At 53.4% G+C, this 20,822-nt stretch overlaps 8 protein-coding genes across 8 annotated transcripts; 4 read left to right on the top strand and 4 right to left on the bottom strand.

Annotated features, from left to right (window-relative positions):
* Window positions 1-628: 628 nt before the first annotated feature.
* H257_05757 (hypothetical protein) lies at window positions 629-2,592 on the bottom strand (the record flags this gene model as incomplete). Its single annotated transcript, XM_009830726.1, has 4 exons — window positions 629-741; window positions 796-1,231; window positions 1,833-2,228; window positions 2,404-2,592. The coding sequence occupies 4 exons, from the start codon at window positions 2,590-2,592 to the stop codon at window positions 629-631; spliced, it is 1,134 nt and encodes a 377-aa protein (XP_009829028.1).
* Window positions 2,593-4,384: 1,792 nt separating this feature from the next.
* On the bottom strand, window positions 4,385-5,137 carry H257_05758 (hypothetical protein). Its single transcript, XM_009830727.1, has one exon. It carries the CDS (start codon window positions 5,065-5,067, stop codon window positions 4,432-4,434), a length of 636 nt encoding a protein of 211 aa, XP_009829029.1. The 5' UTR covers window positions 5,068-5,137; the 3' UTR covers window positions 4,385-4,431.
* Window positions 5,138-5,368: 231 nt separating this feature from the next.
* H257_05759 (hypothetical protein) lies at window positions 5,369-5,996 on the top strand. The gene is made up of 5 exons (XM_009830728.1): window positions 5,369-5,420; window positions 5,479-5,502; window positions 5,560-5,592; window positions 5,654-5,769; window positions 5,853-5,996. Exons 1-5 carry the CDS (start codon window positions 5,418-5,420, stop codon window positions 5,902-5,904), a joined length of 228 nt encoding a protein of 75 aa, XP_009829030.1. The 5' UTR covers window positions 5,369-5,417; the 3' UTR covers window positions 5,905-5,996.
* A 235-nt stretch (window positions 5,997-6,231) lies between these two features.
* Window positions 6,232-10,935, top strand: H257_05760 (CMGC/MAPK protein kinase). Its single transcript, XM_009830729.1, has 12 exons — window positions 6,232-6,554; window positions 6,629-6,756; window positions 6,813-6,924; window positions 7,046-7,142; window positions 7,230-7,295; window positions 7,366-8,119; window positions 8,180-8,312; window positions 8,379-8,506; window positions 8,569-8,680; window positions 8,754-8,922; window positions 8,987-9,119; window positions 9,185-10,935. Exons 1-12 carry the CDS (start codon window positions 6,294-6,296, stop codon window positions 10,836-10,838), a joined length of 3,747 nt encoding a protein of 1,248 aa, XP_009829031.1. The 5' UTR covers window positions 6,232-6,293; the 3' UTR covers window positions 10,839-10,935.
* A 490-nt stretch (window positions 10,936-11,425) lies between these two features.
* H257_05761 (hypothetical protein) lies at window positions 11,426-14,475 on the top strand. Its single transcript, XM_009830730.1, has 5 exons — window positions 11,426-11,531; window positions 11,606-11,886; window positions 11,980-12,090; window positions 12,251-12,436; window positions 12,522-14,475. The coding sequence occupies exons 1-5, from the start codon at window positions 11,453-11,455 to the stop codon at window positions 12,942-12,944; spliced, it is 1,080 nt and encodes a 359-aa protein (XP_009829032.1). The 5' UTR covers window positions 11,426-11,452; the 3' UTR covers window positions 12,945-14,475.
* Window positions 13,081-14,808, bottom strand: H257_05762 (hypothetical protein; the record flags this gene model as incomplete). Its single annotated transcript, XM_009830731.1, has 7 exons — window positions 13,081-13,446; window positions 13,508-13,762; window positions 13,820-14,316; window positions 14,367-14,439; window positions 14,496-14,521; window positions 14,573-14,645; window positions 14,698-14,808. The coding sequence occupies 7 exons, from the start codon at window positions 14,806-14,808 to the stop codon at window positions 13,081-13,083; spliced, it is 1,401 nt and encodes a 466-aa protein (XP_009829033.1).
* Window positions 14,809-14,884: 76 nt separating this feature from the next.
* On the top strand, window positions 14,885-17,285 carry H257_05763 (hypothetical protein). Its single transcript, XM_009830732.1, has 10 exons — window positions 14,885-14,982; window positions 15,041-15,257; window positions 15,326-15,424; window positions 15,480-15,601; window positions 15,658-15,748; window positions 15,826-15,915; window positions 15,967-16,059; window positions 16,138-16,212; window positions 16,262-16,320; window positions 16,403-17,285. The coding sequence occupies exons 1-10, from the start codon at window positions 14,921-14,923 to the stop codon at window positions 16,446-16,448; spliced, it is 954 nt and encodes a 317-aa protein (XP_009829034.1). The 5' UTR covers window positions 14,885-14,920; the 3' UTR covers window positions 16,449-17,285.
* Window positions 16,543-20,758, bottom strand: H257_05764 (hypothetical protein; the record flags this gene model as incomplete). Its single annotated transcript, XM_009830733.1, has 10 exons — window positions 16,543-16,893; window positions 16,950-17,207; window positions 17,458-18,023; window positions 18,124-18,520; window positions 18,571-18,840; window positions 18,995-19,147; window positions 19,246-19,542; window positions 19,604-19,741; window positions 19,900-20,457; window positions 20,528-20,758. The coding sequence occupies 10 exons, from the start codon at window positions 20,756-20,758 to the stop codon at window positions 16,543-16,545; spliced, it is 3,219 nt and encodes a 1,072-aa protein (XP_009829035.1).
* Between the last annotated feature and the right edge of the window lie 64 nt (window positions 20,759-20,822).

Below are 20,822 nucleotides of genomic sequence, written 5' to 3' on the forward strand. Positions count from 1 at the left end.
TACGAGAAAAAGCTTCATATAATCAACTGGCGCAAAGAACATTCCATGGAGTCCGCCATCGACACGTTCTTCCCCGGTGTCGCGGGAGCCAAGCGCACTACAGTGTGGAAGCAGATCCTAAATCGGTACAGTAATGCCAATTCGTACTCGGCAGGAAAGGTCACAAGCCGATATGTCCGGATGTTTATACGGATGTGAGGTACGTGGAACATTGGAAAATGGCATCATAAATATATGTATTGGGGAAAAAATGATCATGATCTATTCAGTGCTAAAGAATCCCCACTCTATTCCATCTATTCCGAGTGTTTATGCAGCAGTTGAACTTTAGCAATACATTTCCTGGTTGTATCTATAATTTGGGTTGCGCTATTGTACAGGTTAAGTCTAAGCACGTAACTTTATACAATGATGCCTTGTAGAATCGAATAATCTATTGCAGAATCTGAATATAAATATTTGGAGGTCACTGCCATTTTGAATAATGTGACATGTGATATGGCTTCGCAACTGACATGTCAACTAAAGTAGATCGACCCATGCCGTCGATGATAACATCATTGTGTGGAATAGGCGTCTGCGCCGGAATTGTGGCGGCGTTCAGTTTGTTAAAGGCGTAGATTATACGTCATTTCCCGCCTGGCTTCTTCACACATAAGGTCGGGCTATTGTGAGGGGAAATGCTGTCGCGGACGTGACCCGCCACCTTGCGGGCCGCGAAGAAGGCGTCGATGGCGTCGACTTGTTCGCGAGGCAGCGGTCATTGCCGCGTGACGCAATACTTAGCGCCGGTACGAGGCCGATCTCTTGTTGGAAACCCTTGTCGGCAGGTAGTCGGGGGGCACTTCGTCGGGGAAGACGTCCTCAACTCTTTGAAGAGGTCGTAGTAAGGGTTCGAACGCAGGGAGCCCCACGTCTGGGACTTCAAAGGAGCGGCGGGAACCGAGTCATCCACGGTCGAGGTCGAAAAGAGATCCATCTCTCCTTCGACAGTAATCATCGCCATCGTGGCGATATCATGGGCGCGGAGAGATTCCACAAGCCAGTGGAAGCTCATCTCCGGCAGGGCAAGCGTCTCGGAAGACGTCCGAGGTAGGTCGTTCAAGTTGCACGTTTCTTCGATAAACGTGGCTGCCAAGATCGGCGGTCCTCGCAGAAGTGCGAGGACCGCTTCATGCGCTGCGGTCTTGATGGAGGATATAGTAGTGGTCGACTGGATGAACGCGGAGTGCTACCAAGTGTGAGCGTGCGCAGAGGAAGGCGCTGGAGATGGTAAAATCAAGAATGAATTGATAGCATTAAAATTACTACGCTATCAATAAGTGTGTCATAGTGTATTGGGTATGAGGGTGAAATTAGACAGGTTTTTAAAATTTGAAGAATGATATCTTAGGGTGTATGCGGTTTCAAGATCACATTGTTTTGTAGTTTAGCGTCTTCGGAACGCTACATTTGTCGTATTCACCTTTTCTTGATTGTGTTTTTGCAGCAAAAGTTATGGCCAAAGGCACCCTCGAGACTATCGACCACTGTCAAAGTGAAACAGCGCGCATTTCTGGGAGATGCAGGAAATGAACGAAAACTCTCAATCATCTCGCATGTCGACAAAGTCTGTCCCTCATGCAGCATGCTAATGATACTTCAAAATGTTCACTTCATACATGAGAACACTAGGATGTTGGGATGCAAGCACAGCGGTGGTGTATGTACACCGGTTTGCCAGATCTCTGACACATTGTACTGGAACTGAATTTTACCTGAGTCTGCATGTATGAGGTATTATATCAACTTTTATAGAGAACTTGGTCTTGAATTGTTTTACCTTGAAATACGTCTAGGCCAACGACAACGGATTCAGTGGGACTAGCGGCCATGATACCAGCAATAAAACAGAACCGGCGACCCTTATGCATTTCTTTGGTGGGGCCATTGTCCGTGGGGTCGTATAGGGAATCGTGGTGGCGTGCGTAGTGATGATGAATGTAGCTCTCATCTAAGTACACCACAGGTGTCGCAGGAGCCAATTGCATCATGTGTTGAACATACACGTCACGAGCTGTTGCATGGGCACTTGACATGGCATATGCAGCGTGACCCCGACGCTTCCCCCGCTTGAATCCGAGCTTCACGAGGAATTGTTGGACACGTCGAAGGCAGTTGACGGCCTCAGGTTTGCAATTGACATCGTAGTGAATGATCTTGGCTTCCAGCAACAACGCCATGACATCCTTCGCAACAGTGCGGACACGAGTAACGCTCCGTGTTCGAATAAATTGACGCACAATAGACGTCACAGCATGTGTATGTGGGATGCGTGTGGTACGTTGTACTTGGTTGGACGGGGGTGGAACAGCCAAAACGTTTTTTGATCGTAAGTACTGAGACCAAACACAACTTTACAACCTTTTGGCTTCGACCGAGCAGGCGGCCGATGGTAGAAGACACTTGCATTTGACCGTCACGGCGAAGTTCGGCATGAAGTCGCAGTATGTCAAGACGTTCTTCCTTTGTTAAACTTCTAGGTCGCTCCTGACGAATGTAGCTGGCTATCTCGTCGTAGTCGTCGTCACTGATGGCGGTGGTGGAGGGCATGTCCAGGAAGGCGGCTTCGCGAATCGTTGGAGCAAGTTATTAATTTCAGAGGTTTCACTTTGTATCATATGCTAATAAAATGAATACTTTATTTTGGGGCTAAAGTGGTCTATTTCAGGTGCGTTTAGTATCATAACTGACAGAGTATTCATTTCCACGTATGACATCTCGAGAAGGTTTTCTTTGTGGCGGTGAGTTCAGCACACATACAAAAATTTCAATAAAAATGATCAAATATTTCTTCAGAAACTCACATTTGCCCCCTCGACGCCAGCGACCACTGTAAATGCATGATCTTTTAAAAATTGGCATGTATACATGCTGCCTATTTGCATGTCTTCTGGTAACGTGATGAAACCAGTGGAATGGCTCAGAAGGCAGGGGGAATACTGGGTGGTTGCGGGTGAAACGGAAAGGGAATTCGCTTAGTCACCAGTGAGAACAACTGGCTCTAGATAAAAAACCTCATACTAGCTGCAGCCAATGCTACAACCTGATGCTTCAGGGCAGTGGTGATGTTCATGACAGAACACGGTGTTCTGACTGCCTCCCAACAACTCCACGCACTATCACAGCAATCAGGTGCCCATATTGCAGCAAGAGGCGCGTAAACACCTATGGTTACGCCGTGATATGTCCGGGACGAAACTCGTCGAATATCCCTCTTAGCCGGTCTCTACCAATCGGTCCTTCCACACGACATGCCGGGGAAGAGACCGGATGGATCGAGTAACTACTGGAATGCCGTCACCCCCCGTTCTCTGACCTGTGACGGTTGGAGCGTCCTCTGTACATGACGGGACAGGTCTCGGGCCGAGAGGCCGGAGTTTATACACTTTGACTTGGGCCAAAGGGGTCGGAAGGCTCCAGATGGCTCAAGTTTTATATTCATGCAGTTGTCTCGTTAGCTAGCAATCATGTTCCTCCTCTTTTATTCTTTGAAAACCATCCAATTGTTGGTTACCTGGTGTACGTACGTAGGGAAGTATGTAGCGTACGTGCTGTACCAGTATGTTTAGGACTGGTCCCACATCTCGGTGCATACCTTAGCGATAGGACCAGTCAATGAATGAGTAAAATTGGCTAGAAATGGCAGAGGTGACGCGAGGTAGGCAACGCGAAGATGTTTTGTGTATGTTAGCTCGAGGTGTCATGTGTGCCTTAGCTGTCGCTAGTGTTTATTGTAATACTGTAGCTCAGGTATCTCAATATGTTTACAGTGAAATGTGGTAGAACTCGGTCAGTACAACTTTGCTCGTATTGAGAAGATTGTATGCATATAAGTTTGGCGCTGGTGGTGTGACCCTACCTAGGGCACGCGTTCATATGGGTTACATGTATCAGTGTCGTGAATCCTAGCCAAGAAGTACCCATTTCAAAGGTCCTCACTGTCAACAAATGTCAAAGTCAAATCGTATGGGTCATTTTCATTGGATATTTTGACCCACCAAAAGCGTACACATGGCACACACGACGATCTCGACGTGCTAACTGGACGAAGAACCGCCTGGGAACACAAGTTGAGATTGTCCCTGGTTTGGGGGCGTTCGAAACGACGATCACGAGAATTTCCAGACCCCGTCGAATCGAATCTCACCGCTGAATCGAATCACGAATCGACGCTATTGGCTAATCCATTTTTTAGTGGATTTGATTGGCTCTTGCAGAAAGGACAAGCATATTCAACCAATCAAAACTTCCGGCGTGATTCAATTTGAACTAGACAAACCATGGAAGTTTATAGCGAATTCACAATAATATTCAGTACGATGTGAAGTCATCAGTATAAGGACGACAGGAAGCACGAGGCATGGCATACATGTATTTCTAGAAGGTGGATTAAACGGTCAAGATGCGGAACGACGATGACGTCGCCGATGCTTTGGGCGAAGGTTTCAGCAGAGATGGGGTTTCTTCGCTGAGGCTTCCGTGGCAGAAGGGGTTGAGGTCGTCCAGCGCGGCATCGTCAGCGTCGTACTGTTGTTGTTGCTGCGACAGAATCGAATGGTACTGCCCCCGACTTCGCTTGTGCCGATAGACTCCGCCGACAGCCACACCGACGCCAAGGAGTCCCAATACGCCCGGTACAGCCCATCCGTCGTTGCTGGTGTTTTCCTCGTCGCTGGAGGTCACCGAGGCCACTGCATGCAGGTCGCTCGACGAAGACGCATGAGACCTGACACGGGTGTTCTCACGTGCGTCGAGGAGTGATTCCTTAACATCTCGATCCACGTCTTCGTTGGCAGCTACCATGTCCTTGACATTCACCACGGCGAACGCTTTGATCTCGCACGTGACGTCGTGGGCACAATGGTAGCATCCGTTGAAGATGGCAGGGGAGTGCTGATCCGGGCAAGTAGGGAACAGGTCAGCACATTTCTCGTCCAAAGGGCTCTTGTCGCCGCATGTTCGTGCGGTGGCGGTGTGAGTGGCGGCCGCGACCAGAAGGATAACGGCACCTATGTGCATCTTCATGGCGGATGTGGAAGAACTCCCCTCCACAAGGAGGAGCGATGCCCAACCGTTACGGTATCTTGAAGGGAACCCCACCAATCAGATGTTGCCAGCCCGCCACAGTCCTTCGACTTTAGGGGGTGACAAGCCACATGCTTAGATCATACTTTATTTAGGTTTTTTTATGGAACAACTTGGTAATTATATATGGGATGTCATGCCATGAACGTCCGACTACAGAAACTGACCAATCACAGACCTTCAAGTGGAGTACAATATCACCTTATGGAGTATGGAATGTTGGTTCAAAGTAGAATGCAGGTCGAACGATACTTCCACCGAGGATCCAATTTTGTACCAAGAGTCGCGGGATGGTACGTAATGACGAGACAGACTCCATGGCAAGGCATAACAACGTGTACGATGCTGTAGGAACTGTCGTTGGAGCATGAACAGGTGTGATCGATATACCCGCGTGAAGAGCCCCCTCACGTAATGTCTAATGCGTCGTAGGAGTTGAAGAAGATCTTCGACGATTACGACGAGGTACACACTGTATGAAACTTTTCGAGGCGGGCGACATGACATGTTTTGTGGGGCATGCTAGGATGGCAGTGGTGACATCGACGTTGAAGAGCTGGGGAAGATTGCAGATGATTTGGGAGAACCGTTGTCCAAGGAGGAGCTAGACTACCTCGTCAAGGAGTTCGACGCTGACGGCAGGTACAAATGTATATCCGCCCATGTGAAACTTGTGAACTTCCAGTGTCAACAGTACACATGGAGCTCATTCATCATACACATAGCGGCACGATTGACTGGGAAGAATTCATCGCATGGTGGAAGTCTCCGTTCTAATTGCACTAACACATGCATTATCTACCTACTTGTGCACCTTACGGTCACGTTCGTGGATTTGTTGTATAGCATGCAACTGACCTATCGCCCATTGAACACATATGGTCTGAGTGCCACGTCATCACTGATACTTTTGCTTCTCACCTAATAGCTATAAATAGCGTTCTGCGAACGTTGTTCCCACGAAGGGCGGGTAAATTTAGGTGAACGGCGGTTACAAAACGACTACAATAGGAACGGACCAATCACCGATTGGATTTCAAACTTCAACCAATGAAATGCGTGGATGTCCAAAAAAGGAATGAGTTTCCCGTTTCAGGGCGCAGGTTGGCATTTCATCCTGCGTGGGTGGGGCTTAGTGGCATTTGCTTTCGGAGGTGTGGCCTGCCATGCCAAAGCACGCAACGCCCATCAAGCATGCGGACGGCGGCTTCACCATCAACGGATGCACGTTCCACGTGGACCCCAAGTACGAGCCGCTGGACGCGATCGGCCAAGGCTCGTACGGAGTCGTGTGTTCTGTCCTAAACACGGTAACCAAGGAGAAGGTTGCGATCAAGAAAATCACACCCATGGCCGGAGACGAATGGGACGCGACCCACACGCTTCGCGAGATTCGTCTGATGCGATGTCTGGGCGAGCATGACAATGTACGACTCATGGCCACGCTGCTGCTATATATATCTCGACTTTGACCTCACGACTACCGTCTTCACGTTTGCAGATCATTTCGCTCAAGGACTTGACCATGTGCGTCGAAAAAGACGAGCTGTACATGATGATGGAACTGGCAGACACCGACCTCCACCGACTCATCCAGAGCTCGTGCCCATTGCACGAAGGCCATATTCGGTATACAATACATATACTATCTTCTTGTGACGTATCGCAATTGATCGTTGTGGTAGAGTGATCATGTACCAGTTGCTGTGTGGCGTCAAGACCATGCATGACAACGGCGTGCTCCACCGAGACCTCAAACCTGGCAACCTTCTCGTCAACAAAGATTGCGAGCTCAAGGTACGATACATCGACATCTACATGAAAACCTCCTCTCTCGTATATTTGTCCATCGCTGGTTCAGTGGCACTAGTTGAATATCCAATTTACTGACTAATCCTGGTGGTATTTGTTTGTGTAGATCACGGACTTTGGCTTGGCGCGAATGGTGCCCAAGGATTTACAGAACCGAGACGCCAACGACGATTCCGCCAGTGTGTCGTCCCCCATGACTGAATGTACGAACTCCCCACGGTCCTTTCTTGTTGTACTAAGTGCTAGTGCCATATAACTCCAGTGCTGTTATACCTTAACTCTCTTTGAAGATGTGGTCACACGGTGGTATCGTCCCCCGGAGCTCATGCTAGCCCCCAATGGCGTGTACGATGGCGGTACGATAACGTCACATCAAAATCCTACAATCATGGTGATAACGTCAGTTCAATCTCATGGGTGTTGCAGCGGTGGACATGTGGTCCGTGGGGTGCATCTTGGGGGAGCTCGTCACGCGCAAGCCGCTGTTTCCCGGGTCGGACTTTATGGACCAGCTCACGCGGGTGTTCAAAGTGATTCAGATTCCACCGAAGGCCCAGCGGGGCTACATCATCGAGAAGGACGCGCTCAAGTTCTTGTCGTCGCTGCCCGCGACGCCGCCCAATGCCCTGGACAATCTGTGCAAAGGCAAGGACGTGTCGCCCGACACGAAGGACCTGTTGGAGCGGCTGCTGTGCTTCAACCCCAAGGAGCGCATCGGGGTCGACGAAGCCCTCGCCCATCCGTTTTTCAAGGGCGTCGACATCGAATGGGGCGTGATCCCACCGCTCCAGCTCGCCCACTCGCTCGAGTTTGCCTTTGAGGACCAATCGCTGCCGTTGGACGTGTTGCGGCAGTACATCAAGGACGAAGTCGCGGCGTTCCAGGTCAAGACGCAAACGATCGAGTCGGGTACCCAGCCAGAGGACGACGAGAATGGCGGCGTGGCCGACGTCGCGACTGCACGAAACGGCCCCCTGGCCCAAGACACCCCCACGACGGCCGTGACCACCAAAGGATCCCACGTCCCCCTTGCAACAGCATCGAGACGGACGTCGGCCACTGCTGCGGACGGGAATTACGCCGCCGGACTCGGCTTTACCCTTAAAGGATGCGAGTTCAACGTTCCGTCCCATTACCGTGCCATCCACGTGCTTGGTGAAGGCTCGTACGGAATCGTATGGTACGAAGCGTCAAATTTGTTTTTCGTCAAGATGGTCATGTATCGTTCGTTCGTTCGTAGCTCGGCCACCGACGCGACGACAAACCAGACCGTGGCCATCAAGAAGATCACACCCATGGCGGGCGACGAGTGGGATGCCAAGCACACACTGCGGGAGATTCGGCTCATGCGATACTTTGAACACCATCCGAACGTACGACAGCATCAATCTACGTCGTCGGATTGTGATTTGGTTGTGTTCGTTAACATGTGCCTGTAGATTGCGTCGCTGCAAAACTTGAGCACATGCATTGACAAGGACGAGCTGTACATCATGATGGGTCTTGTGGACACGGACCTGCACCGGCTGATTCAGTCCAAGACAAAGCTCGAGGAAAACCACGTTGCGTACGCTTCGTTTCGTTGTTTTTGGGGTTCTCATGCTGGAATGATATGCCCAATGTTTGTAGCGCTATCATGTACCAGTTGCTATGTGGTGCTAAAGCACTCCATGAAAACGGCGTCCTGCACCGCGACCTGAAGCCCGGCAACATCCTCATTAGCAAAAACTGCGACGTCAAGGTTCGTTGTTGTATTTTTCATATTTGCGCAGTTATGGCCTGATATATATTTATTTTTTGTCAATTGCGAATAGATTACAGACTTTGGGCTATCCCGGTACGTCCCCGAAGGCCGCACGTCTGCACACCCACCGTCGTCGTTGTCGGACAAGTCGGCACCGCAGCTCATGACCGAGTACGTCGTCACGCGGTGGTACCGCCCACCGGAGATCATGCTGGCCCCTAACGGCACCTACGCAGACGGTACGCTTTCTACTTGTTTTAGAAGGGCTGGTTGGGTACTGGTCTAACAACACGTGGCTGGTAGCCGTCGACATGTGGTCCATTGGGTGCATCTTTGCTGAACTGCTCAACCGCAAACCGCTGTTCCCAGGAACCGACTTTATCGACCAACTCACGCGGGTGTTTTCTGTGCTCCCGGTACCACCCAAAGAGAAGCGGTACGCGGGGGGTTTTAAGATGGACTTTGAATCATTCGACTCAATTGGTAATTCGTTTGGTGTAGTGGCTACACGGTGGAGGGTGACGCGCTCAAGTTTTTGGAGTCGCTGCCCCGCTGTTCGCCGCAAGCGCTGACCAAAGCGTTCCGAAAGGCGTCCCCCGAGGCCGTGAGTTTGCTCCGCCGGCTGCTGTGCATCAACCCCACGCGCCGGATCACAGCGGACCAGGCGCTACAGCATCCGTACTTCAAGGCCGTGCGGGCGCAGTTGGGCGAACCCGTGGCGTTCCATGTGTCGGCATCGTTCGACTTTGAGTTTGATCAAAACGACATGAGCCTACATACGTTGCGCGAGCTAATTCAGGACGAAGTGCGGTTGTTTGCCCGGGGTAGCAGCGACAAGGACGCAGCCGAGGTGAAATGTGGTGCTTTATCTAGTACCGCGGCCAAGCCAACAGCCATCAAGAGTGGAGGGGACACGACCGTTGAAGGAGCCAACGACGACGAGGAAGATAATGATGTTCAACCTGTCAGCGTCGCCAAGCCCACCGTGAACACCAACCACGACAGCTTGAGCACGAACCAAGCCACACGTGCCAAAGTGAACAACCGGGATGTCGATAGCGGTGACCTGTCTAGCGCCCCCAAGAGCGTCGAGAGATTTCCGGAAACCAACGCCGTGGACTCACCTCACGACAAAGCCGACCGCCGCCGCCTTGGGGACGAAAATGGACAAGGCAGCGACGAAAAGCAGCAGCAGCAGCAGTCGTGGGCGGACCAATCGGCGCACCAGCAGAAGCAGCAGCAGTCGTGGGCGACGGACGGCAAGGGGCGAGCAGCTGACAACCGCAAAGCCGCCGGGCATGGCGAACCCACGGAATTGGACTCGGACGATGATGACGACGATCACATTTACGTCGAGGGCGAGTCCAAGAAGGCGAGTTTAGACAGCACCCAGCCGGGATCGTCTGACTGGGACGACGACGACGGCGACGAGCTTCTGGAAGCCATCCAGAAACACAATCAGGATGCCCTCGCCACTGGCGACTCCCGCGTCCACATTGCTCGGCCACCATCGAACCAAGATCAATGCCATGACGATGACGAACAAGAAGAAGACGCGGACAACGACCGACGAGGCAGCCACCCGTCCGCCGTCATCGCGGCGGCGGCGGTGGCGCCGCTTCCCCCTGGATGGGAGGAACGTTTCAATAAAAAGTACAATCGCGCATACTACGTGGACCATGCAACGAAAACGTCGACGTGGGAACGCCCGGTAACCGGAAGTCGACCCACCACTCCGTCCGCCACCACGTTGGACAAGAAACCGGTGAGTGCGATCGCCCTTGCCAGCACGACCACCACGAGCTTGGTGTCGTCCGGACTGGCGGGTCTCTCCGGCCTGCTGAAGAAGGTGCTGCCCCCCGCGCCGATCGCGGCGGTGGTCGCATCGTCGTCCATGCCGGACGTCCTGCCTAAGAACTGGGCCCGTCGCACGGATGCCAAGACCGGCCGCCTCTACTACGTCAACTTGCTCACCAAGAAGTCGTTTGCGAGGCTGCCGTCCAGCGTGTCGGCGTCCATGGTGCAGAAAACCAACCCGAAAGACAAAGACGACAAAACTAAGCGCCCCGTGACCGTGCCCCAGAGCCCGCAGTTCTCCCAAATGTCGTGGCAGCGCAAGACGCGCACCTCTGTGGGCGGCAGCCGCCACGAGTGACCACGAAATGTGACGACGTTCGTGCTGAGATTTACACCAACGAGGATGGGTACATATGTGGTATTAATAATGTAGTGTAACATTTTTATACTGGATACAGTTTGCTTATTGGGGTTTCTCGGGTCAAAGTAGGTTCAATTTGGGAAATTGAACGATCCGTTTCTCCTCTGTTGGACATTCCCGTGGCTATCTGGGGGTTCCACTGGAGCTGGTGCTGGAGCTTTGACAACTCAGTGGTTCTTCAGGGGGATAGCGTTGGCGGACACCTTAAATGGTGGCTTGTGCTTCGTTGAGATGTGTCCTGCGCAGTAGTCATTGCAGACATCGGCAACGAATGGGCCACGACGAGTCCGTTAAAACTAAAAATCTTTAATAGAAAATTGTGCCGATATCAACGATCATGTTGGTAGTGTGTCATGTTTGGCCAAACAAATATAGGTAATTTATGAAAAGATAAACCAGGAGATCAAATATTATATATTTAAAAAAAGAGAAGAAAAAGCAAGAATAAATATCTTTAATTTATCGCTGGCTCCGTGGTTTCGTATCGAATCCACACTAGGTCCCCAGTTACTTTTTTTGTACGTGAAACCGCCACAGTTGGACGAGGCGTTATGGAAGGCGGCGGGGGCGGTGGTAGCATTCTCTCGGCTATGACGGCGAATATGGTGTCCCGCGGCTTAGTTCCTGAAGGCATGCTGTTGATCCTTCATTCGTTCGTTATTGGCGTCATGACCAACGATGTGCTTTTTCCTATTCGCATGTAGTGGACGCGAGCTCCCTGGCCCAGAAACTACAGGCGGCCGTGCGCGACCTCCGCGTGGCGTGCCGCGTCAGCTACGCGTTCCAGATCAACGAAGACAAAATGACCAGTTGGAAAACGGCGTCGCTCGGCACCGTGCTCAAGTCCGTGCACGTGACGCCCGAAGTGCAGGCCAAGATCCACGCCGTGTACGACGAAGCGATCGTCCAAATGCGCACGCTGCTCGATGAAACATACGACCGGACCGTGGCCGAGATGACACACCGCCTCGACGCGTTCGAAAAGGTGGGGGGCATACCCAAGTACCTTGTTTCTTGCTTTGCGGGGGATTCAACTGATGGACAAGCATGCTCACGATATGGATCGTGGACGGTGTAGGAACTGACCGCGCAGGCTGCCGCCTCCCATGCGTCCCTTGTCGACGACTTGGAGCTTAGGTATGCCGCCACGAAGCTCGAGTTGGAGCACATCATTGCCGACATGCACAAAGTACGAAAATCTGAATGACCCGGGAGAAACGTGTAGCCGAGTTATATACATGACGTTGTCGTCTGTATCTATGTATGGGGGACGCTGTTGTAGTGTTGAGTTTGCCATGTGACGTTTACAAGGTCAAAGTGATGGTTGCTCACGCACTCTTGATGTATAGGAACATGACCACCAGCGAATGCAAATCATCTATTTAGAAACGAGGTTAAAGGCGCTTGAAGGGGCGCCAGATCGGGGGGACGTGGAGCTGTGCAACCAGCTCCGGACGCGGGTGGTCGAGCTCGAAGCGGCGGTGGAAGCGTCCGCCGCTCGTGTGGCTCAGGTCCAAAACGACAACGCCACAGCTGTAAGTCAGTTACACTACTACCAAGACATATTTCACACGTAATAATATGATATTGAACAATCTGATGTTTGGTTTGAGGGCATAGAAGCGGCGCATCGGACACTTGGAGTCAGACGCGGTGCTCCGCCAAGCCAAGTGGGACATGACCCAGGGCATGTACGCCCGGGAGACGACTCAATTGTGCGACATCATTCGCATGAACGAAGCGCAGTTCATGGCCGTGGCCACGGCGGTCCACAGGGCGCCGTCCCCCACCAAGCCCTCAGCCATGGGAGGTCCTGGGTCGCCGACAAGAGGGGGGGTACAGAGGTACGACCCGCACTCAGGCCGCGTGCTTCTTCACACGAGCCCCCCGACCCCCGACTTGGTGTCGACCCCGTCAGGTGTGCAGTACATCTCAACCACGAGTCCCACCCGCCGCCCTCCGTCCTCCCCTCATCGTCGACCCGTTTCAGACAAACCCTTGCCCATATTACCCACGGCGACAGTACACAGACCTTATATTTAACGTGTTTTGGTTGGGACTGGAGATAACGACGGTGGTTTCCTCCTGGGTTGGTGGTCTGTCTGCGGCCGCCTTTGGGATAGACCAAGTCGTTGCTTGGTGTTTGGCTGGCCGTATACTTCACACGTGACAGTCGTGGCTACATACATCCAAGTACAACGCATGAAGAAGTAGGTAGGTGCTTTGATGTGTAGTCCTTGGGGGCATACTGTACAATTGCACCATATTCATGTACAGTACATGAAGCCGTCGTACGTGAATGAGCAGACGACGAGTCTTTCAGGTGAACCAGCGGACGGCGTGCCGCCCGATCTGCGTCGAACCGGCTCTGCTGGTCCAGTGCCTTGACCTTGGCCCACTTTGCGTCCCGCGCTTCCGTAAACGTTTTGATCGTGTGCACAAACTCAGCTTCAAATGACGCCAGGTCGTGCTGCTGTTGCTGGCTTTCCAGCGCGGCGGCGGTCTGTGCACGTTGTCGATGGCGGTCTTCTCGGGATGGCGACGCCTAATGCCAGCACCCAAAGTTACTTGTATCCCCCCACCCGTGGACTCTGTCGTGTCCATACCGCCAGCTGGCGTCGACGGTTGGTTGTTTGCTGCTGGCCATACGTTTTAGCCGCTTCCATGGCCGCGGCCTTCTTCTCGGCCGAAAACTCTTCGAGTGCCCGCGCCGCACGCTTTAGCCGAAGGTCTTGCTGGCGTTTTGCATGTAAGAACTCGGCCGCTTCTTCCTCGATCCGACGGTGCTCTGCCTGGGCATACGCGAGTCGTTCTGCCTGCAGCTCCAGCTCTACGGCGGCCACCGTCGCGCGCCGTTGGATCTGCCGCCATTTTCCTCGTCAGACCAATTGGCAATGGCGTGTTCTCCGTGTACATACATGATCTCGCTCGTGGAAGGCCATGTTGCGTTGGGTTTCCATGATCACGGCCGCCCTCTCGGCCGCCTGCCAGTCCCTTGTCCGCTGCGCTTGACCTTCCAGCGCTGCATTTTGCCGGTCGATGGCGTCGCGGCGCTGTTGCACGGCCGCGTCGCGCTCGTTCTCGGCTTGTTCCCGGGCTCGGTCCAGACGGAACCCGTCCATCTGGCTTTCGTACAAGTCCTGCTTCAGCGTTGCCACGTCTTGGTGTAACCGATCGACGGCGGCCTCCAAATCGGCGGCGGCGGCCGCGAAGGTGTCCCGCTCCGCCGCATGCGCCTTGCCTTGATCCACGGCCTCGGCCCACGTCGCATGAAGTGTCACAAGGTCCGCACGCAGGGTCGCCACCATCGCCTCGTGGTCACGGTTCTGCCGCTCGACGTCTACGACGGTCGTCGTGAGGTCCTCCACCTGCATCTGCAACAACCCCATCTTTTCCTCCCAAACACTCGTGCCTCCTACATTTGACCATCCATCAGGAATGCAGATAGGACGAGAACGGTAGTACCTCGCAAGCGAATGATCTCTGCCGTGGCTGAATGTCCCCAATGGATGGCCAAGTCCAGTGCTGTGCATCCCGTCTGTCGGACATGGAAATAATCAATCAAACGATCCACGATTGATTGAAGTGTCGTACCGCATTCTTCGTCTTCATGTTTCCTCCTATCACGACACACTATCATCATGACAATTGAAATTGGTATTCAAACACACCTAGAGAGATGAGCACTCGGACGATGTCTGTGCGGCCCCAGAATGCTGCCAGATGGAGCAGCGTCTGCCCTGCCTACAGTACATGCACGGGGCCTGTCATAGACACAATGCGAATGGCAACGGACCGAGTCGGTGTGGTTGACGTCGATGCGACCAGTGCGCATGTGGTAACGCAGCTGCTCGAGGTCGTCGTTCCATATCGCGTCCCGCAGCGCGTCGTACGTGTTCTCGGCCATATATATCACGATGCGACTGCAACAACTCTAATTTTGGCGCGACAAATCCGGATATGTATATCCGGAATCGGACGACGTGATCTTTGGGCAAGAGGCGTTCCAAATCACGAAAATGGCCGCATCGACGACGTCGTCGCCGTCGTCGTCTCCTGCGCATCGCGCTCTGTCCAACAGGCAAATGCACTCTTGCTCGACGATAGGAGCTTGCAAATGAACCTCCGCGTGGACGTAGGTTGAAGGCGCAGTTCCAAGACCCCGACTCGGACAACGACGACGACGCCCAAGCGTCGCAAGATTGGTTTGTCAACGACGTTCGAGCTACCACACCCGTGCAAGACAACAACAACCACACCACCCATGCCGATCCCGTTCATCAAGAACCCGCGCATGTCAAGAAAGCTTCAGCATCATCCCCGTCTCGGAGGAAAAGCTCGTTCTCGGAAACCGAGGCACGTCCATCGATCAATGTCCTTCCTTCCTGCATGTATTCATGACAAAGGACGAATAAAAAGCGTAGGAGGACGAAGCGGCGCTCGTCAAGACCAAGACTGGGTTCATGCACCTCCGGCCGCTGGTTTCCAGCGTGCTCATCATGGAGCTGTGCACGTCGGACGCGGTCCGTACCCTTCCCGTCTGTTTCCTCGTAGTTCCGCCGTCATGCTCCTTGGTAGACCATGGCCAAACTGTACGGGTCCAAGTACTTTAAGATTTACTTGCCCCAGATCGTCGACTCGCAGGTGGACTTTTGCCTCGTGGGCCGCAAACGCTTGAACAAGAACAAGATCCGATTCAGGTAACTATTAATCATACCAGTAACTAGCATTCACTCGTGCAATGAAACTCGATTAGTTTGAGCGAAACCAACATCTCCAAGTGGAGCAACCCCTCGTACGTGGGCAAGCTGTCCATGTACAAAACCCCCCGGGGCCACAAGTTCAAGGTACAAGCGTCGACGTCTCCTGGCCATCCATTCGATCGTTGCCTCGTGTATTCGCTTTACCCTGGGAACGATCGTAGATCGTGTGTCCTAAACGCAAGCAGCGGACAGTGTTTACGATCGAACAGGACAACCGCAAACTCGAACTTGTCGTGCACTTTGACGTCAAAGTAGGACCCCCGTCTGGATGGGATCGATTTGTGATATCTCCATCTTGGTAGAATCAACTGGTCAACTTGTTTCAAAAGATGAAGCCGCCGACCCCGTCTGCTGCCGCCACTAGCGATGTTGCGACCGTCTCGTGCTTGCTTCAGGTATATATATATATATATATATATACATGTCGTAGTCTATAGGTTTATGGCATATGTTCACCCCTTTGTGGGTATTAGAAGTTCATCAATCCGGTGGCGGACGTCCGGGGCACGACGGCCAACGTGTCGCTGCTTCAAATCGACCGCGAGGGGGTACACGACCATCGGGGTCTGGAACATCATGTGACGGTCGTCGTCGTAGGATGCCACGTATGGCAAGCACATTATCTCGTACATGCGGCCATTCTCGATGTTTACCAGGTAATAACCCAATAGAATACGGTTGATGGAATTGACATGTGAGTGTACAAAATGTAATAACCAAATATATATTTTTTGGTAGCGCGTGCATTGCGGTGGCGATGGAGGCACATCTGTTCGACGCTTAACAGCACACAAACGGCACCCAACACCGTTCAAATTCCAACCTTATAATTTTTATAGTCGTGTTAGTTCTCCGTAGCTTGTGACCCCTGTGGGTGGTCAGCCTGCGTAGGCCACGGTGATGAGTTGTTCGAGTAAGTTCCAGCACATGGCGGCGTTGGGTGGGTCTTCGTGGAGGGCGTGGTCCAGAGGAGAGACGAGGCGGAGGCCGGCGGTGGTGTCGGCGCCGCCTTCTTCGATGGCTCGCACAACTACGTCTTTCGACGTGGACCACACGACTGAGAGGAACGACATGGACAGCTCCGTGGTCTTGGCCATCATGGCGTCGCTGGGGGTTCCAAAGAGCAGCGCGGTCTTGTCGAACTGCGGCGCCGCATCGGGCGGCACCAGCCCCGCTTGGACGCACGCAGCTGTGCAATCCGACGGTGTCGGGCGGGTGGACCGGGACATCTACATGTGTATGAGACCGATGGATGGACAGAAAGAAGGAGAAACGCAGGACGTACGTGGGTGGCGGCGGTGAAGGCGGCGGCGGTCGCGTACGCGTGCACGCGCGGCACGAACGACGTGACGACGTGGTGAAACGACGCAAACGTGTCGACTTTGAGGGCGTTGGCGAACCGCGTGTCGATTTCGAGGCGCACGGCGAAGTACCGCGCCTCCCACTCGTCCACACACATGCTCACGATCGAGTAGATGGGGATCCACATGGCCCCGTAGATCTGCGACAGACCAATCAATTTGGTCTTGCACCGCTGAAACACCTACCCCTCATACAACATCGTCACATAACATCGTCACAAGAAGACAATAATACTAGTATACATCCCCTCTTGACAAACACAAACAAACGGTACTACGTACTCACATCTACCTACAACGACGACTCCTACCTAGCTTAACACACATCACGTCCCCCATCCACTCTAGTCCAATAGGTAGTGCTAGCTCAAACGACGATAGACTTGCTGCGACTAGTAACAGCCTGGCTAGTACTACTACGACTCGTCGCACCTCGGTCGGGAACGAGGCAAACACAATGCCGAGGGCATCCCACGCCGGCTGCTGACCAATGTACTCGACGTCGTCGCTGCTTTCGCACACGTAGTACCCGTCATGCGAGCACTTGGCCAGTACATGCAGCACATGGAGGACAAACCAGAACGCCGCGGGGGGCAGCGGGTCGACGCCTGTGAGATGGAGCAGCCGACACCACAGGTGGATTTTGTCGCTTTGGGTGTCCAAGTGGCTCAAGCTTGTGACGAGGTCCATCAGTCGCTCGTTGGCAAACAGCGGCACGCGGAACCGCATCACATACACTCGGTAGACGGCTTCCATGGGAGACTCCATCTCGGCCATGTCCCGCGGCATGGGGGCCTTGGGGATGTCGCTGTGGATGTCCACGCCGCTAGCCAATTGCCCCAGCAGCGTATTCGCGACAAACGTCATCACTCGCGACACCGCCCCGACCGTGTAGTCGTGCGGGTTATAACTAGTGCTGATGCGAAGGATAAAGCGCTGGAACGACGGCGGCACGACCTTCATGAGCTCCCCCTTGCGCTTGAGCGTGAGTTTGGGCCCTAGTCATTCGTTCAAGAACTTTGCTGGATCAAAGTTAATATAACAAGATCTTGTTTGCGCTGGACATTATAATGGTAGCAGGAGCGACGTCGTTCGTACCAGGGGGAGGCCGACAGAAGTCTGCCGCGAGTTGTACGCTCCGCAGAGTCGGCCGAAGCGCCGGACTTGTGGCTGTTCCATCGGACGGATCAAGAGGGGCCGTGGGAGTGTTGTCCATGTTGTCCATGTCCACTTGGATGGCTTTGTTGGTCCGTCGACGGGTCGAACCGCGGGCGGCGATGGCGCGCTCGACGCGGAGAATCATATGCCGGACGCGGTACTCCATTTCGAGGACGTCGTCGGGAGGGGGGATAAAGAACGCATGCTGCCATACCGCCTGGGCGTCCCACCCGAGGGTGCAGTCGGGGCTGCTCAAGGTCACGAGTTGCGCGAGCCGTTTCTGCGCCGCGTCTAGTTCTGGCGCCATCGAGTCGACGTCGAAGTGGGTGAGCACGCGCTAAACACAAAAGTCAATTTTATAGACGAACGAAAGAAGGTGATGAGTACCGAGCCATCCTCGGTGATGAGGTTGTGGCGGACGGTGGAGAGGCGTGGGGGGCGTCTGTGGACCCGCGACGACTCGGGCGGGGACGTCGACGACGTGACAAACTTCAACCCCACGGCGCGCGTCATCTCGTCGAGCGCTTCCGTGGTGGTGAAATGGCGAGACGGAACCGAAGACGACGACAGGAATGACGTGGTGGCGGTGGACTTGTCCGGAAAGGAATCGTGAATCGACTGCACAAACGTCATGGCAAGGCGAACGAGCGTTTGGTCCTACATAACCACGTCTGTAAACAAAGCTATCGGCACGTCGTCGGTAGCTCGTCGATGCTGCGGCTGCAAATATTTGCCGTACATATGTCGTTCACAGAGTGAAAACCAAGAGTTACTAGTATTTGATAGTAGTTATTTGGTATATATATATTACCGCGGCCAGGTATCGGTTGAGCTGGTTGCGTTGGCGGATGCATTTCTCGCGCTCTAACGAGATCACTTTGTGCTTTTGGGCGAGTTTGACGCGCATGGCGTTGCCCACCTCGACTTGTTTGGATATTTTCAACTGGTATTGCTCCACTTCAACCTAATGCTTATAATTTTATGACGTGGCACGACCACAGCACAAGAGTCCAAAGCAAACGTCAAGATCGTCAGGCACGTTTTTGGTCTTGTGCAGGCTACCTTGAGGCAGTGGACGGTTTGCTGCAGCACCGTGAGCTCTTCTTCGATCGTTTTATTGATAAACGCCACGACTGTGAAGAAGAAGTGCCACAGCCCGTACAGCAGATTGGCCGACGTCGGGCACTTGTCAAACAGGAGCCGGCACATCTCGTACATGACGGTGTCCGTGTACTCCAAGTACAAGTGCAGTACCGCGTCACTGTCGTGTGTGTTTTGCATCCCCACGAGTTTGCGGTACCGCGCCGCTTGCCATCGGCTCAAGTACGCCATTTGGTCGGACGTCAACGATGGCCGCACCTATCGTTGGTATACTTAAGGTATGTAGTGGCTCTAGAACGACCAGAGCAAGTACCCCTACCTTGGGAAACTCGACCACCACCCACGTGTCCGCCACTGGCTTGGCTTCGTCCACGGCAATGTGCACCGACTGCATGTCGAACCGCGATTCGATCGGGCAGTACGAGTACGTTTTTTCAATCGCTTCTTCTTTCGGTACCTAGCACATGACAACACACGGTGACGACATTATGTGGTGGTGATGATAATCGTTTGCTACATGGTGACGACAGACTATGCGGTGACAATAAACCAAGGCGAGGCGGGTACACTTGAATAGTATACATGTTGCCCATTGCAATCGATTGAAAGGAGAACCTTGGTGGGGGGGAACCGGCGGCACTTGAGCACTTGGCGAAACGTATTGTCTTTGTGCACTTTGGGCAATTGGGCAGAACCTCCGACGTTACCCTTATGCAGGAGCGACTCGAGTTCAAACGCAGGTGGTTTGTCTTGGCGAGGGGCCTTGCGGTTTGGCGACTTGAGCTGATCCAGTTGCTGTCGGAAGTGTTTGAATTGGGCGGTGGGCGATATGCCGAGGTTGGGCTTCACGGGAGTCTTCTCGGGGCTCCGAACTTCGAGCTGTGTCTGGCGGACCACCCGATCCCGCACCACCTTGTCGTGGACACAGCTTTCGATGGTCTCGATCATCTCCAGCAGCACTTGCGTGTACTCGACATTCAGTTGGGCGCCGGCCTCGTCGTGCAGCGCCTTGCCAATGCCCGGAAATGCGTCCTGACAAACCTCCAGCGCAATCGCCATGTGGTCCAGCGGCGTCAACGGTGTGTCGACTTCGTCTTGCTCGGCTGCAATTTCGATTTCAATACGCTTCTCCAGCGGACTGGGCACGTTCACGTCGGACGCGTCATCAGGGTCCTACGAACATGGTAGAGTCGCATGTGAAAGCTACACGTAGCGCGCGGATGACATGCGGAAGTATCGTTACCTCGACATGTTTGGGTACAGGCAGCGCTTTCTTGACATGTTCCAGCCGGACCTGCAACCCCGTGCAGATGTCTTCAATTTCTTGGCGTTGGTTGAAGAGGAATTCTTGGTGCACTTCGGCCACGGACCTCGACTTGTCCTTTGGATCTGGAGCGTACACGGCAATATCTGGCAGGATGCCCACGCGGTTGAAGCGCTTGAACTTGCCTGGGCTCGGCTTGGCATCTGGCATTTTCACCTGTCGAACCGTCGCGATAGGAGTTATCGATTAGGTAAATCCCACGTGACAAATATAG

Source organism: Aphanomyces astaci (genome assembly GCF_000520075.1).
Source record: "Aphanomyces astaci strain APO3 unplaced genomic scaffold supercont1.11, whole genome shotgun sequence".
NCBI classification, from domain to species: domain Eukaryota; phylum Oomycota; class Saprolegniomycetes; order Saprolegniales; family Verrucalvaceae; genus Aphanomyces; species Aphanomyces astaci.

Bases quoted from the DNA above. Each gene is read 5' to 3' on its own strand.
- H257_05760 (XM_009830729.1), top strand. From the start codon at position 6,294: ATGCCAAAGCACGCAACGCCCATCAAGCATGCGGACGGCGGCTTCACC. The intron at 8,507-8,568 runs GTACGCTTCGTT...CAATGTTTGTAG, and splicing joins CTCGAGGAAAACCACGTTGC to CGCTATCATGTACCAGTTGC. The intron at 9,120-9,184 runs GTACGCGGGGGG...CGTTTGGTGTAG, and splicing joins GTACCACCCAAAGAGAAGCG to TGGCTACACGGTGGAGGGTG.
- H257_05759 (XM_009830728.1), top strand. The intron at 5,503-5,559 runs GTGTGATCGATA...AATGCGTCGTAG, and splicing joins TGTCGTTGGAGCATGAACAG to GAGTTGAAGAAGATCTTCGA. The intron at 5,770-5,852 runs GTACAAATGTAT...TCATACACATAG, and splicing joins GAGTTCGACGCTGACGGCAG to CGGCACGATTGACTGGGAAG.
- H257_05761 (XM_009830730.1), top strand. From the start codon at position 11,453: ATGGAAGGCGGCGGGGGCGGTGGTAGCATTCTCTCGGCTATGACGGCG. The intron at 12,091-12,250 runs GTACGAAAATCT...CTTGATGTATAG, and splicing joins TCATTGCCGACATGCACAAA to GAACATGACCACCAGCGAAT. The intron at 12,437-12,521 runs GTAAGTCAGTTA...TTGAGGGCATAG, and splicing joins AAAACGACAACGCCACAGCT to AAGCGGCGCATCGGACACTT.
- H257_05763 (XM_009830732.1), top strand. From the start codon at position 14,921: ATGGCCGCATCGACGACGTCGTCGCCGTCGTCGTCTCCTGCGCATCGC. The intron at 15,425-15,479 runs GTCCGTACCCTT...GCTCCTTGGTAG, and splicing joins AGCTGTGCACGTCGGACGCG to ACCATGGCCAAACTGTACGG. The intron at 15,602-15,657 runs GTAACTATTAAT...AAACTCGATTAG, and splicing joins AAGAACAAGATCCGATTCAG to TTTGAGCGAAACCAACATCT.
- H257_05758 (XM_009830727.1), bottom strand. From the start codon at position 5,067: ATGAAGATGCACATAGGTGCCGTTATCCTTCTGGTCGCGGCCGCCACT.